Source organism: Orycteropus afer, unplaced genomic scaffold, assembly GCF_000298275.1.
Source record: "Orycteropus afer afer isolate SDZICR_OR568_19922 unplaced genomic scaffold, OryAfe1.0 scaffold00044, whole genome shotgun sequence".
Taxonomy (NCBI): Eukaryota; Metazoa; Chordata; class Mammalia; order Tubulidentata; family Orycteropodidae; genus Orycteropus; species Orycteropus afer.
The window spans coordinates 2112655-2130360 of record NW_006921631.1 but is presented as its reverse complement, the minus strand read 5'-3'; the positions used below and the strand labels follow the sequence as shown (position 1 = coordinate 2130360).

The 17706-nt window shown below is 37.3% G+C and overlaps 1 protein-coding gene across 1 annotated transcript in view; it reads right to left on the bottom strand.

Moving 5' to 3' along the window:
* KIFAP3 (kinesin associated protein 3) overlaps positions 1 to 17706 on the bottom strand; it is a 288099-nt gene that overhangs the window by 179568 nt on the left and 90825 nt on the right. Inside the window, exon 9 of the mRNA XM_007937702.2 lies at positions 11203 to 11365. Within this exon, the coding sequence (XP_007935893.2) occupies positions 11203 to 11365 (163 nt within the window). The remainder of the gene's footprint in view (positions 1 to 11202; positions 11366 to 17706) is intronic.

Genomic DNA, 17706 nt, shown 5'->3' with positions numbered 1-17706 from the left:
TATATACACACACACACATATACATACATATATATATATACATATTTTTTTTTTTTCATTTTCCTCCACCGCCCAGTTAAAACTCTATGGAATCATTCCAAGTACTTGCCAAAGAATGCTGTTCTGGTTAGGTGCCATCAAGTTGACACTGACTCATAGCAATCCCATGTACAAAAGAACAAAACACTGCCCAGTCCCACGCCATCCTCACAATCCTTGCTATACTTGAGCCCCTTGGAGCAGACACAGTGTGAATCCATCCCCTTTTTCACTGACCCTCTATTTTACCAAGCATGATATTCTTCTCCAGGGAATGGATCCTTCCGACATGACTAAAGTAAGTGAGATGAAGTCTGGCCATTCTTGTTTGTGAGGAGCAATTCAGCTGCATTTATTCCAGGACACATTTGTTTATTCTTCTGGCAGTCCATGGTATTTTCAATATTCTTCACCAACACCACAATTCAAAGGCATCACTTTTTCTTTGGTCTTCCTTATTCACTGTCCAGCTTTCACATGCATATGAGGTGACTGAAAATTACCATGGCTTGGATTAGGCACACCTCAGTTTTCAAAGTGACATCTGTGCTTCTCAACACTTTATAAAGAAGTGTTCTTAACACTTCGCAGCAGATTAGCCCAGTGCAATGTGATGTCTGATTTTCTGACTGCTGCTTCCAATGGGTCTTGATTGCAGATCCAAGTAAAATGAAATCCTTGACAACTTTAATCTTTTCTCCATTGATCATGATGTTGCTTATTGGACCAGTTGTGAGGATTTTTGTTTTCTTTATGTTGAAGTGTAATCCATACTGAAGACTGTAGTCTTTGATCTTCATCAGTACTTCAAATCCTCTTCACTTTCAGCAAGCAAGGTTATGTCATCTGCATATCATAGGTTGTTAATGGGTTGTTCTTCACACAGTTCAGCTTCTCAGATTATTTACTCAGCATACAGATTGAATAAGTGTGGTAAAAGGATGTAACCCTGATATACTCCCTTCTGGATTTTAAACCATGAAGTACACCCCTGTTCTGTTCCAATGACAGCCTCCTGGTCTATGTACATCCGCATGAGCACAATTAACTTCTGGAATTCCCATTCTTTGCAATGTTATCCATAATTTGTTAGAATTTACAGAGTTGAATGCCTCTGCATAGTCAATAAAACACAAGTAAACATGTTTCTGGTATTCTTTGCTTTCAGACAAGATCCATCTGATATTAGCAATGATATCCCTTGTTCCATGTCCTCTTCTGAATCCAGCTTGAATCCGTGGCAGTTCCCCGTCAACATGCTGCTACAACCATTTTTGAATTATCTTCAGCAAAATTTTACTTGTGTGTGGTATTAATGATATTGTTCAATAATTTCCACATTCTGTTAGGATCCTTTCTTTGGAATGGGCAGATAGGGATCTCTTCCAGTCAGTTGGCCAGGTAGATGTCTTCCAAATTTCTTGACTAAACGAGTAAGCACCTCTAGTGCTGTATCCATTTGTTGAAACATCTCAATAAGTATTCCATCAATTCCTGCAGTCTTGTTTTTCTCCAATTCCAAAAATTCAGCAGAGGCAGTAATATTTCTGAAGGTGTGAATAATGAGAGAAGTCTATTCACTTCCTTAAGTTCAATGTTTTTCAACTGAACATAAAATCAGAGGACACAAAATTAATTAGTAGGTCATAATTAAGCAGCTTTGGTGCTACAATAGTTAAGTACTCAGCTGCTAACCAAAAGGTTGGTGGTTTGAACTCACCTAGTAGCTTTGCAGAAGAAAAGACAATATGGCAATATGGTCTTGTAAAGATTACAACCTACGGGGGCAGTTCTACTCTGTCATATAGGGTCGTTATAGAGTCATAATTGACTCCATAGCACCTAACAATAATTACAACTGGAATTTAAAAAAAAGAATAAAATAGATAATGATAGTGCACCACACAAATAGCTATTTTGTGAACATCTTATCATATATTAAAACAGATGTAAGTAATGTAATATATATAAATACAGATGTGATATACATACATACATACATCCCACATAAGAGTGTTATGCTGCAATGTAAATATATCTTACTATGGATCGGAACAAAAAAATTAGAAAATCACTGCTCTAGATGAGTATTCCCTACCTCTTTAAAATCCATTCCCTCTATAATACTTCCTCACTACATCTTCTATATAATCAGAGAGGCCAAATATTAAAAAATGTTAAATACATCACTTAATTAGTGAATTGAGAAGTTTAGCTTATTGTGTTTATAACTATTTAATTTTCTGTATATGTAATATAAAATCAATAAATATAAAATTGACCATTCTAGTAATCACTTATCAGGAACTATATTATACATTACATGCAATTTCTCTGAACATAGTACAGAGTCAAATAAAGCACAATAGGTTTCTTCACAGTTAAAAGAAATGTTACAACATCCATGTAATAAAGCTCAAAAACATTAGTAGGAAGTGAACAAGTGGGACAGTAATATGAAATCCATTTTTAAAAATATATACAATTCAGGAATGAACAATGTCCTCCTTTGCCATGGCACCAGAAGAACTGAATGGAGCCTGGCTATTTACATTTTGATCAAAGATTCTATAGAAGAATCTTGATCAAAAGGGGTGAGAATGTGGAACAGAATTTTAGAATTTAATAGAATGCACACTTTCTGTAGCCACAGAAACTGAATGAATCCACATTATCTTTAAACCTTATTAAACCAAAATATCCCCTAAGGTATTCTTAAAACCAGTGTTGTTGTTGTTATTTGCCGTCGAGTCAGACCCGACTCACAGTGACCCCTCCTTGAGTTTCCAAGGCAGCACAATCTACTACAGAAGTAGATTGCCCAACCTTCCTTCTGAGGAGTGGCTAGTGGGATCGAACCACCAGGCTTCTGGTTAGCAGTCAAGTGCCTTAGGCACTACGCTACCAGAGCTGCTAAAGCCAAACAATAGGTTAGCTTAACTAGTGAAAATTGTCTGCCTTGAGCACTGTGCTCTTTTAAGAACTATCTATATTGGATCAAAGCCAAAAGCAACTCAAAAGATTAGATTAGGAACTTCAGGGGGCCATGAGTTTATGTTAATGTGAGAGGAACAATTCAGAAAAGGTGAGAATTGTTGCACAACTTGAAGAATGTAATCAATTTCACTGAATTGTACATGTAGAAATTATTGAATTGATATATGTTATGCCGTATTTATTCTCAACAACCAAAAAAAACATAAATTAAAAAAACATGTCTGTAAAAAGAAAAAAAATACAACACAATTCATGTGTCCAAAACACAGGAGATTGAAATATATCATTAGAGGAGAGAGGATAATTGCTGGTATGGAATACTAGTATAGAAGAAGTAAGAAGTGACAGTCAAGCATAGGGAAGAGAGAAAAACTGTATGTAAAAATTAAAAACGTATGGTGTTCTGGGGCCATTCAGCAAGAGAAAATCCTTGAATATTATTTATAGCCCTGTATAATAAAGGTGTGTGTCAGGGTTGTATCCTTACACTATAGTTATTCAATCTTATGCTGAGCAAATAACCCAAGAAGTTGGACAATATGAAGAACCACCATCAGGACTGGAAGAAGACTCATTACCAGCCTGTGATATGCAGATGACACAAACTTGCTGAAAGCGAAGATCTGAAACTTTTACTGATAAAGATTAAAGACTATAGCCTAAAGTATGAATTACACCTCAATATGAAGAAAACAAAAATTCTTACAACTGGATCAATAAGCAACACCATGATAAATGGAGAAAAGATTGAAGTTGTCAAGGATTTCACTTTACTTGGATCTACAATCAATGCCCATGGAAGTAGCAGTCAAGAAATCAGCTGACGTACTGCATTGGGCAAATATGCCGCAAACGATCTCTTTAAAGTTTTACAAAGGAAAGATGTCATGTTGAAGACTGAGGTATGCCTGACCCAAACCGTGGTGGTTTCTATCATCTCATATGCATATGAAAGCTGGATAATGAATAAGGAAGATCAAAGAAAACTGATGTCTTTGAATTATGGTATTGGCAAAGAATGCTGAACATATCATGAACTGTAAAAAGAATGAACAAATCTGTACTGAAAGATGTACAACCAGATGCTCCATGGAAGCAAGGATGGGGAGAATTTGTCTCACATACTCTGGACATGTTATCAGGAGGGACCAGCCCCTGGAGGAGAACATTAAGCTTGGTAAAGTAGAGGGTCAACTAAAAAGAGGAAGACTCTCAAGGAGATGGACTGACACAGTGCTGCAACACAGGCCCAGTAACAGTGAACTCAAGCACAGCAACGACTGTGAGGATGGCACACGATCCAGCACTGTTTCGTTCTGTTGTACACAGGGCCATTATGAGTTGGAACTGACTTGATACCTAACAACATAATAAATTATCTTCAGAACTGCAAACCTGAATCAATGAAAATAAAAAGTTGTAGCTAACACTCATATAGCACTTAAATCCTGCTAGTTTGGCTCCAAAGCTATGTTTTTAACCATTATTAATACTGCTCATGAATATAAAAATTTAGTTCAGTATATTAAAATAAATTTAAGAAAACAAAGATGCAACCAAGTTTTAAAAGATCTTTATATACAATAATTAAACATCTTTAATGATATGAGCCCGGAAAACTTACTGATCAATAAAGATCCAATTATGGATATGTATTTTTGTATTCTATGTATTTTGACAATAATTTTCCATAGTTATAGGTTCCTAATATTTACTGGATTATCTCATTAACTCTTCCCTAATAATCTGTACCATTATTATACACAAATGAGAAAACTATCCTTTAGGTTAAGTAATTTGTCCAAGATCACAAAGAGTAACCGATGAAGTCAATATTCAAAGTCATGTAGCTGGCTCCTGAATCCTAGCTTTCAGTCAATGTGCTCTGTGCCACCACAGCTACTAGATGTACTACACAGAGTAGGATTTGCTTTGTCTCAGAATGTACCATTTAAAAGATTCTGGTTATGCTGGAAATTCAGCTAAAACTCAGAAAAATTGAAAAACGTTATTCAGGGCCAGTAGGCTGCTTGCTCAACAGTGTTCCAGTTCTAGCCCTTCCAGGCATTTCCCCATCTCCAAGAAGTTAGGTATGGCCATGTGAATTATTTTGATCCATGGTATGTAAGCAAAAATGACCTTTGTCACTTCAGAGTGCAAGCCTTTAAGCACAATTTGCAATTCTCCATTTTCTCCTTAACAGATACCATGACAACCTGAATGCTCTATTAGTCTGGGTACTTGACTGATGTTTATATGGACCAGCATCCACTAGTCACCTATCAGGCATATGAGCAAAAAATCTTTGTTGTTTCTTAACCTACTGAGATCACAGAGTTGCTTATTAAAACATTATAGCCTTGTCCTTGTGAATAATGCATTTAATGGATAGATATTTTGTGAAAAATGATGAATAAAAGTGCCATTTCTGAGAGATGATAAAATAGAAAAAAATCTGAAGTTTACAAAATTGTTATGTTCCAAAAGTTCCTACTGAATCAGTTATTTGGTATCTGGAACAAGTTTTTTCATAGGCCCCACTTTCCAAAGAGTCTGCAAAAGCTTATTTAACCCATAATATAAATGAAAACTAGTAGAAAATAATGGTGTCTTTAAAATAGCTGAAATAATATAAAGTAAGTCATGAGATGTAAACTTGTAGATATTTTGAAAACTTGCAAACATTTCAAAGTATTTTACAGAAGCTGAATGCACTGTTGTCTACTGTATTTAATTTCTCAAAATGTACATTTTCTCCCTTTCTGTGATCCTGAGACACTATCAGATATTCTACTTTGCTTATAATCCATGACTGCCATTAACGTCATGGCTTGCAAATAGAATGAGAAGAAATTACAGAAAGTCATTAAGCCAAAGGATATGTGAACAGTTGAAAACCCAAAAGAGACTGTCTGACTTAAAACTTAATGACTTGTTAGTAATGAAAGGGGAAAAACAGAAAGGCCATGACACACTGAATCCTTACCTGAACAAGAATATATATTTTTTCTTCATAGCCCTAGTTTAATGGGATTATGTGGCATACATTGTTTTGTAATCATTTTCTCTTAATGATTTCAAAGCCTACTTCTTAGTCCTCAGATAGATCAAAAGATGTGCCCCCTAAGCAAAAGAGCTGAGTAGCTCTTTGCTTTTAATAGTTACTCAAATCACAACACATTCTTATCATTATTTATTTTTAAGTTTATTTTCTATGAAAATTTTCATGGATATTTTTACAAGGACTATTATTTGGCCAATTATCTATTTTATTTACCATAGGAGGATAAGCCATCAAGTTACTATGGCAGATCTAACCATAAATATCTAAACAGAATCATATAGCTCTCAATCAGTTTTCACAGAACAGCCAAGAACAGAGATAGAAACGTTTAACATCTATATCTCTAGCTAAGTTACATATTGTTAGAATAATACCATCTGTTTGACTCCCCCTATTAAGGAAATTAGAGAAAATTCTGATGCCCTAGGAATTAATATTTCAAAGGAAATAATAAAGCAATACTGTGAAGGAATGACTTAAAATAGAAAAGTTCCTAGTTGTTCTCCCTACTCAAAGCTTCCTCATTTCTCCACTGCACAAAGACTCCAAGATCATCATCACATCTCAGTCACAGCTTAAACTTCAAGTATTTTTGATGCATTTGTTTAAAAATAACCATATCTCTTGGGTTTCTGCTTCAAACTCTTGCCCACCTATCTGACATTAGTTTTTATTTAATCCTTACCTCTCTTGAGCTCTAGATCCAATATTCATCTGTCCATTTGTCTAAGATGTTTCCAGCATGTTTCAAACTAAATTAATCACTTACTCTCTCAAACTACTTCCTTCAGATTTCTCTACTTCTGTTCCTGGCACTAGTAGTCTAACAATCATTGAGCTTTATGCCACCATTCTATCATTATCCATATCCAAATTATAACTGTGTGATTTGATTCTACCTCTGATACATATCTGATTTGCCTTTTCCTTTTGCCTCATACTTCTCTAATTGAGGTTTTCTTTAATTCTTGTCTTGCCTACTGTCACAGGCTATTGGTCTTCTCATTTTTAAAATCTAGTTTTAGTCCATCCAAAACAATAATGTCAGATTAATTTTCCTATAGCAGTGTTCTGATTATGACTCACCCAACTCAAGATCCTGTGATGTTTCCCACTATCAACTATGTTAAGTATAAACTCCTCAGCGTAGTATTAAACTTTGTAACACCACATGGTGTAGAACCTAGGGCATTTGACTGCTAATCAGAAGGCTGGCTGTTCAAACCCACCATCCACTCCTCAGAAGGAAGATTGGGCAATCTGCTTCCATAGTGATACTGCCTCAGAAACTCAAGGAGGGGTCACTATGAGTCAGATCCGACTTAATGGCAGTGAGTTTGGTTTTTGGTTCATCTCCCATTATTTTCTTAGTTATAGTCTATGCCCCAGTTGAAATGGTAATAAATTCTTCCTCATACTAGCCTAACTCCATCTATGCCTTAAATAATGTTGATCATTTTATCTGAAATGCTTTTACAGTCTTTATCTTTCTTCCTTTGTAAATATTACCCTGTCAAAATGACAGCTTTCAATATACATCTTAAATGTTACCTTCTCTATGAGGAGTTTTCTAATTCTACCCTTGCCAAAGTGGGAATTTTCTTTTGAATCCCCGTAAATGTACAGACTGAAAATATTTCTCTATAGTATTTAGCATAGAGGGTCTGGTGGTGCAATGCCTAATGCATCTGACCACTAACGAGAAGGTTGGTAGTTCAAACCCACCAGCCACTCCATGGAAGGAAGACAGCGCAATCTATTTCCATAAAGATTTATTGCCTCAGAAACCCAATGGGGGTCACTATGAGTCAGAACAGATTCAATGGCAGTGGGTTTGAGTTTGGTTTGGTTTTAAAGTACTTAGCAGGAGCACTGGTGACACAGTGGTTAACACATTAGGCTGCTAACCAAAAACTCAGTGATTGGAGGCCACCAGATGTACTATGGGAGAAAAATGAGGCAATTTGCTTCTGTAAAGATTTACAGCCATGAAAACCCTACAGGGAAGTTCTACTCTGTCTTGGAGGGTTGCTATGAGTTAGAATAGACTCAGTGGCAGTGAGTTTGGTTTATAGTACTGTCTTGGTACATTCTTACTGAATTTATTAAATTGTATTGAACTGCATACACATTTCAGGAAAGTGAAAATAAAGCTACCAACTTTCACCACAAAAACAGTATCTATGAAAAAAAGTATTTATACTCAGAGATAGATCAGTCAGCAACACTTATAGAATGTTTACTTTGCACCAAAGAATAATGATGATAATGATGTTAAGAAAAATGATATTAAAAGCTAACATTTATTGACAAAATGCCATGTTCCAGGTAAGTACTTTACATGTAATACCTCATTTAATCCTCAAAAGAACTCTACATTAATTATAATTATCATTCTCATTTTAGAGAGAAGGAAACTAAGTCACAAAGATTTCTGATAACTTGTCCAAGATCACATCTTAGAAGTAAACAGAGTCACAATTCTAGTAAGACTGACTCCAGAGGTTGAACTTTTAAGAGATATAAAGAAAATCTTAATTTGTGCATTCAGTCTGAAATGTTATATCCAAAAATTTACTATTTGTTAACATAAAATGAAATAGTTATTAAAACCAAACTAAACGCACTGCCGTTGAGTCGGATCCCACTCATAGCGACCCCTTCTTGGGTTTCCGAGGTGGTATCACTATGGAAGTACATTGCCCAACCTTCTCTCCAAGGAGTGGCTGGTGGGCTTGAACCACCAGCTTTTTGGTTAGCAGTCAAATGCCTTAGGCACTATGCCACCAGAGCTCCTGAAACAGTTATTAGGAAAGCAATTTTTAAAAAATGTATCTTTTAATTCATTTGTTTCCTCAGTACATCTTACAAGGTAAGCATTTTATTTAGGTGACTGGATACTAAACAACCTATTGGATTATGAACTCCTCCAAGACAAGATCCATAATACTCATCTTCATACTGAGAGTCTGACCTAATGTTTGACACAAAATTCTAATAAATACATGATGAAAATTGAGGGTCACATGAATGAAATTCAAGGCTCATCAATTTTAGAGTTTTCCTTTCCTCCCTAAGTATTTTCACTGCTTTGGTTTACCCAAAGCAATTTTTGAAAGTGCTCCTCAGTAGAGTACCTTCTAAAATATATAAAAAGTCCTATGCAATATTTGGGGCCTAATCAATAGACTAAATATTCTTGAACTTACTAATGGTCTAAATTTTTTCCTATTTTTAGCAAAAGAGTAAGAAAGAGTAGGGTAGTCTTTTCTAAAATTTATTTTTTGAGGGGGCTTGTAAACCTGGATTTTTTATTTACACTTCTGTCTCATCTACTTAGTAGTTGATAAATCAAATGTTGACAGCAGATAGACCTGAGTTTGAATTTTAGCTCTGCCTTTTGTCAGTTGTCTAATCCTGAGTAAAGTGAATTACTTATCTCAGTTGGGGATTTCATGAGATGATGTACATAAAGTACACAGCAGGATTCAATAAATGCAAACCACTAGAATTATAAAGATGATGATGATGTCAATGAGATACTGGATTAACAGATATTGAAGAGCTAAGAATAAACTAAATTTTACATCATTCCACTACTTAAGAATAAATTACTATTGGTAACTGTTAAAAATATCTGAGTATATGGAGGAAGCTAAGAAAAAGAAAAAAAAAATGAAACTGTAGAATTAATTAAAACAAAGAAAAGTCTTAAAAGATGAGTAAGAATCTGCTCCTTGGTTAAGAAAGCCAATAACATTTCAGTGGCAGTAAAAGCAGGCAGAGAGGCATTTGCCCAAAAACGAGCCTGTCTAAGGAACTGTAAGCACTTCAGTATGGTCAACCAAAGAAAAACAATTGCCATCGAGTCAATTCCAACTTATGGTGACCCCATATATGTCAAGAGCTGAACTGACATATATGGGGTTTTCAATGGTTGACTTTTCAGAAGTAGATCACCAGGACTTTCTTCCAAGGGACCTCTAAGTGGAGATTCAAACAGCCAACCTTTTGGTTAGCAGTAGAATTCACTAATCATTTACACCACACAGACACATGGTGTGGCCGAAGTATAAAGTATATATTGGAGAGTGGCAGTAGTCTACAGACACAAGACAGATCATAAAGGTCTTTCAATGCTCTACTAAGAAGGTTAACATTATATATGAGAGCACAGAAGAGTTAATTCTCAAATTCATCCTCCCTATAGAGAGGATGGGAGCTCTAGTAGCATAGTGCCTAAGGCACTTGACCGCTAACCAGAAGGCTGGAGGTTCAAACCCACCAGCCACTCCTCCGAAGGAAGGTTGGGCAATCTACTTCCACAGTGATGTTGTTGTTGTTGTTATGTGCTGTCCAGTCAGACCTGACTCATAGCGACCCCTCCTTGGGTTTCTGAGGCAGTATCACTATGGAAGGAGATTGTCCAACCTTCCTTCCGAGGAGTGCCTGGTGGGTTTGAACCGCCAGCCTTCTGGTTAGCAGTCAAGTGCCTTAGGCACTATGCTACCAGAGCTCCCCCGGAAACCCAAGGAAGGGTTACTACGAGTCGGGTCTGACTCTACGGTACATAACAACAACAATAGAGAGGATGTTAATATCTAAAAGGAAACTAATTTATTTTAAGTTGTATCTTCCAATACAATATTCTCTAACTCATGTTATACAAATATGTCTTTTTTTACCTAATGATAAAAAGGCTCCACAAATTCATGTATTAGTAAATAGTATTTAAATAGTGTGGCAGACTTTGAGAACGTAAATGACATCTACCTTTTTTAAAATATACTGAGGGGAAAATAATTTCTTCTTCTTGCTTCCCTGGCTGTACTTGCATACTTTCATTTTGGCTCAATATGGGTAAATGAAGTCAAAGGGTTTAAGTTTCTATTTCACTTCATTTCACAGTATCATGGAAATCTTAGTACAGATCATTTTTCATTAATTTATTCTGCTTATTTTTATTATTCAGTTCCCACAGTCCTAATCAAAGAACATGTGTAGAATGTTTTTTATCCAGCAGGCTTTTTAACATGGAGCTCGATTTTCCTCTAAGGAAGAAAAGTCCAAGTAACACTACCATTAGTTTTTAAAAAGCATACCTAGAAGTGCAGTGAGTTTGGGAAGCAGTCCAACTTGTACCATCTTATTTCTTAGTCCTGTGTCAAAGGACAGATTCAGTAAAAGTCGGAGGGTGATATTCAGCAGATCTTCATGCTCACAAGGTATCATTTTTACCAGTTTTTCAACAATATCCATTTCAACCTATGAAAAATAGTAATATAAACGCAGTGAGGGTCTGCAGCAAAATAAGACAAAAAGATTACAAGTATTTTTTTAAATGTTTTTATCATAATGTTATCTATTTTATAAGTATGTCCTAATCTATATAGTCTTATTTTAATCTATAAACTTCCATGAAATAAAACTTGTGAGGAGAAAACACATATTCCCACATTATCCCTCCTTCCTTTTTCTTCCTCACTGAATAGTTTCAACTACAAGAGAAAATATATTTGATCCTTGAAAACATTCTGTTACTGAACATCATCTATTCAGTGCCAGGTCCCATGCTAAATAAAACAAGATCTAGTCTTGGTCTTCAAAGACTCCATGGTCTAAAAAGAGACAATAATAATAAATAATTAAAATACACTGTGGAAAAAAAAAATGTGTAAAATGCTTTGGAAACAACGTGGAAGAAACTACTAACTTACTTAGAGAAAGAGTACAAACTTCACATTAGGAACAAAGTCTAAAAACGTGAGTAAGAATCTGTGCTCTGGTTAAGAAAGGCAATGATATTCCAGGAAGAGGAAAGGCAGGTGGAGAGGTACTAAGGTATAAAAGAGCCTGTTTAGGGAAATGCTTTAGTACATAGTATAAAGGATATGCTGAGGAGTAGCAAGAGTCTATAAAGATGTTGTTAGGTATCATTGAGTCAATTGTGACTCACAGCGACCCTATGCACAACAGAATGAAACACTGTCCAGTTCTCTACCATCCTCACAACCATTGCTATGTTTGAGCCCATTGTTGAAGTCACTGTATTAATCCATCTTGTTGAGGATCTTCCTCTTTTTCACTGACCCTCTACTCTATCAAGCATGATGTCCTTCTTCAGGAACTGGTCCCCCTAATAACATGTCCAAAGTACATGACAAAGTCTCATCATCTTCGTTTCTAAGGATAATTTTGGTTGTACTTCTTCCAAAACAGATTTCTTCGTTCTTCTGGCACTCCATGGCGTAGTCAATATTCTTTGCCAACATCATAATTCAAAAGCATCTATTTTTCTTCAATCGTCTTTATTTATTATCTAGCTTTTATATGCACATGGGGTGACTAGAGATATCATGGCTTGGGTCAGGTACACCTTTGGCTTCAAAGTGACATCTTTACTTCTTAACATTTTACAGAGATCTTTTGCAGCAGATCTGCCCAGTACAATACATCATTTGATTTCTCAACTGCTGCTTCCATGGGAGTTCATGTGGTTCTAAGTAAAATGAAATCCTTGACAATTTCAATCTTTTCTCCAATTATCATGATGTTGCTCACTGCTCCATTCATGAGGATTTTTTTTTTTTTTTTTTTATGTTGGAGAGTAATCCATACTGAAAGCTGTAGTCTTTGATCTTCATAAGTAAATGTTTCAAGTCCTCTTCACTTTCAGCAAGCAAGGCTGTGTCATCTGCATATCACAGGTTGTTAATGAGTCTTCCTCCAATCCTCATGCCATGTTCTTTTTCATATAGTCCAGCTTCTTGAACTATTTGCTCATCATAGGCTCTGACAGCATAGTGCCTAAGACACTTGACTGCTAACCAGAAGGTTGGCAGTTCAAACCCACCAGCCACTCCTCAGAAGAAAGATGGGGAAATCTACTTCCATAGTGATACTGCCTCAGAAACCAAATGAGGGGTCACTGAGTTGGGTCCGACTAGACAGCACATAACAACAACAACAACAACAACAGAGTGAATAAGTATAGGGAAAGGATATAATCCTGATGTGCAACTTTCCTGATTTTAAACCACACAATGTCCCCTTGTTCTTTCCAAACAACTGCCTCTGGTCTATTTACAGGTTCTGCATGAGCACAATCAAGTGTTTGAGAATTCCCAGTGTTTGAAATGTTATCCATAATTTATTATGATCCACATGGCGAATGCCTTCTCATAATTAATAAGACATAGGTAAACATCTTCCTGGTATTCCCTGATGTCAACCAAGATCCATTTGATATTAGCAATGATACCCCTCACTCCACGTCCTCTTCTGAATCTGGCTTGAATTTCTGGCAGTTCCCTGTCAATGTACTGGTGCAAACATTTCGGTCTATCTATAACAATAGACACTGGATAAATTATAAAGTGCTTTTAATGCTCTGGTAGTAAGTTTAACATTATTCTGTAGGCAGTAGAGTACCCTGAATGATTTTAAGTCCAAGCCTCATGTGGACAGGCTAAATCAAATCAAAATCCACTGCTATTGAGTCTATTCCAACTCACACTGACCCTTATAGGACAGAGCAGAACTGTCCCATAGGGTTTGCAAAGCAGTAACTATTTATGGAAGCAGGCTGCCTTTTCTTTCTCCCGCAAGTGGCTGGTGGATTTGAACAACTGACCTTTAGGTTAGCAGCCAAATGCTTTAACCACAGCACTACCAGAGCTCCTTATGGTCAGCCAAGCAATTTACAAATGACTAAGGGAGTAAGGAGGAGCTCTGGTGATACCTGACTGCTAACCAGAAGGCTGGTGGTTCAAACCACTGGCCACTCCTCAGAAGGAAGGTTGGGCAATCTACTTCCGCAGTGACACTGCCTCGGAAACCCAAGGAGGGGTCGCTATGAGTTGGATCTGACTCGACGGCACATCACAACAACAACACCACCACCAACAACAAAGGAGTAGGGAACATTTTATAGGGTAGAGTGGAATTGGCAGAAAACAAAGGAAGGCAGTTAAGCATTAAGTGAGATGTGATTCAGGTCTGAATCAAAGGAAGGATATGCAAGTTGAAAGGGAAATAAAATTTGAGAAGTATTTAGAAGATATGGTCAAAAGCATTTGGATGAGAAGTAAAGATGGAACCATTGGGGATGACTCCCAGGATTTTCATCTGGCCAATGTGTTGGGAGTCCTCAAGATTACCCTAAGTTTGGTAATTTGCTAGGAAGATTCAAGGAACTCAGGATATAGTCATACGTGGTACAGTGAATTACTTGGTATCAGTTTTCTAGCCATGGTCTTTGTGACCCCCACCAGATGACTGGGTGGCACGATGCAAATAAGGTGTGCAGAACTCTAATGTGGGGATTGGTTAGTTTGTCATTCTGCTAGGATTAAAATGAGCCTTCTTAGAGGCAGAAAGGGGGATCTCACTGCCATCGAGAGAGAAGAGCCAGAAGTGGAGTAGAGCACGTCCTTAGACCTGAGATCCCTGAGCTGGACTTTCTTGGCAGAGAGATGGGAGAGACCACTGGCAGAGACATGGTGGCAGTAGAACCAAGAGGCACAAGACAGTGGAGGGCTTGCTAGCCCATAGAGTGAGAAAGCTGAGTACTTTCAGCAGAAGGTTTGCTGGTAGAGTGGCATGCACCTACATGTACCTATCAGCAGAGCTAAAAAATCTTTGTAATACTTGCCTGGAGCAGGCCAGAGCCCAGGCCCAGAGGCCAAGGGACAGAGAGGTGAGCCTGAGGGCCTAGCAGAGGGAAGACTGTCCTGATCGAAGAACTGTATCCTGAGCATGTTCCTGAACCTGAATTGTAGCCTGTTACTTCCCCAATAAACTCTATAATCGTTAAGTATTGTCTGTGAGTTCTGTGTGGCTATTGCAACGAATTACTGAGCCTAGTAGAGAAGTAGTGAGTGCTGTGGAAGGGAAGGTTGGTATCAGAATTGTTAAAAAGGCTGGAGGGTGGTGGCATGTTTAGCCTCATAGGAATAAGCCTTGGGCTGTTGATGGTGATTCTGTCTTCCTCTTGTGAAGCTGGAGGAGGTCACAAGATGCTGCCCCCACATCAACTTTGCACTGCAGTTATGGCTATGATTTATTACAATGAAAGGATATAAACCAAAATTGATAAAGGAGAAAAGTTCATGGGGTGAAGCTTAGAGGAAACCAGGTAAAAGTTTCCAAGAGTCCTTTCCCTGTAGTAAAATGAGACACGCTTAGTCTCTCCAGCATCTAATTTTAACAACACATGTGAAATGGTGCATACAAGGGCTCATTAGATACTCAATACCCAAAGCTTTATTGGGGGCTGGTCATATACACTCATGACCTACTACTACCAAGATTCCCTATTTCAGAGGGGAAGTAGGTGTTTAGCACAAACAGTTATTTGGACAAACACTTTAGGCACAGTAAACTACCTTTATCAGTTAAGGAACGGTAGGAATACTCCTAAAATCCAAGTTATCAGACACCAGCGAGTGATGAACCTTGCTAGCAGAACTTCCTAAGAATAGCAGCCTTAGGTCTATTTTCTACACAGTCAATAAGGTGGATGTAGGTGCCGTTATACAAAATCTGTATATGGAAAATCAGGTCTAAAACAAAGTAGGACAGGAAGCAATCAGCTTAATTTTTTATGTTTAATTTGAGATAATATTTAGCAAATATTTGGAAATCTTATCACAAACTCAAAAGAGAAACTAGGCTCCAAGTAATCATTGAAATTCTAGGATAGGGGTCAAGAAACTAAAGCCAGTAGGTCTAATCTTGCCCACCATCTATTTTAATATTATCTATGAGCTAATAATGATGTTGGGTTTTACATTTTTAAATGGTTAAAAATAAACAAAAAACATAATATTTCATGAAATGGGAAAATTATATGAAAAACAGTTTTGTTTCCATCAATAAACTTTAATTGGAACACAGCTATGCTCATTCATTTATACTCTATCTATGTCAGCTTTCATGTTATATACTGTTGAGCAGCTGCTACAGAGCCAGTATGACCTGCAAAGCCTAAAATATTGACTTTTTGGCACTTTATAGAAAAAGCTGCTGACCTCTGCTTTGTTGTTGTTGTTGTTGTTGTGTGCCTTTGAGTCGGCCCAACTCATAGCGACCCCTCCTTGGGTTGCTGAGGCAGTATCACTACAAAAGTAGGATTGCCCAACCTTCCTTTCGAGGAGTGGGTGGTGGGTTTGAACCGCCAGCCTTCTGGTTAGCAGTCAAGTGCCTTAGGCACTAAAACTTCTTTAGGAGACTTTGTTTTAGAGTGAAAAAATCAGAGGAGAGAATTTATTTTGTAATTGTAAACCTTGTATTCACAATAGGAAAATTTAGTTATAAAAACATCACTCATCTTTTAATTACAAAACAATGGCTAAAAAGGAGAGAAATTCTATGTAAGTACAGATTTTATTTCGTATCATTATCAACCCATTAACTCACTGTCATCCAGTCAATTCTGATTCATAGCGACCTTATCAGACAGAGAACTGCCCCATAGGGTTTCCAAGGCTGCAATCTTTATGGAAGGAAACTGCCACATCTTTCTCCCATGGAGCAGCTAGTAGGTTCAAATTGCTGACCTTCTGGTTAGCAGCCAAGCTCTCTACCAAGCCTCCTTATCATTACCAAAGAATTTAGTTAAAAAAATAATTCTACTTGCTCCTGCCATGGGAAGTCTAAAGCATTTATTTATACCATCCTTTATATATCTTAGGAGTTCTGATGGGAGTTAAAGCATTTGGCTTAAAGTTGGTGGCTTGAACACAGGAGACTCTCTGAGGGAGAAAGATGAGGCAGTCTGCTTCTGTAAATATTTACAGCCTTGGAAACCCCATGAGGCAGTTTCTACTCTGTTCTATAAGGTCTGTACTACAAGTGGGAACTGACTCAATGACAATGGATTTGGTTTTCTCATTTTTATTGCTATTTTTCACTGACCTCATAAAAATCACCTGAATTAGTCAACAAGAAATAAATGATCTGTGGAATTTATGTTCTAGAGGTGTTTAAATTAAATACAGTAGAGAAACTGATACTAGAGGTTCTGGTAAGATGGTGGAATAGGCAGACAGACTGCACAGGCCCTTTTCAACAAAGAAAAGGGGAACTAATTAATGCAGATATAGAAGATAATCCTGGAGCCCTGAGCTTTGAAAGGAAAGATACAGAAGTAGACTTCAACTAGAAGAAGAACCTGCATGAAAACACTGAAAAAGGAGATATACGGAGCTGTAGACTGTCAAAGGTCCTGACAGCATGGGCAGCTTGGATATTGGCAAGTGGTGTTAGGACCTAAGAATTAACCTAAAAATCGGTCCTGCTAGCTAGGGGCTGCATGAAGACTGCTCTGGTGGCTGGTGAATAGAAGGGGATGCAGCGAAGAGGGAGACAGGCTGAGCAGTGGACTTTTGGCTGTCTGGAGGGTGCAACCATTTTGAATGTTTACAAGAAGTTTGACCATTTTGGATATTTAAAGCAACAGTGTTCTCTCAGATTCCAGGGACCTAGGAGCAGTGCCTAAGGCACTTTACTGATAACCAGAAGGCTGGCGGTTCAAACTCACCAGCCACTCCTCAGAAGGAAGATGGGGCAATCTACTTCTGTAGTGATACTGCCTTGGAAACCCA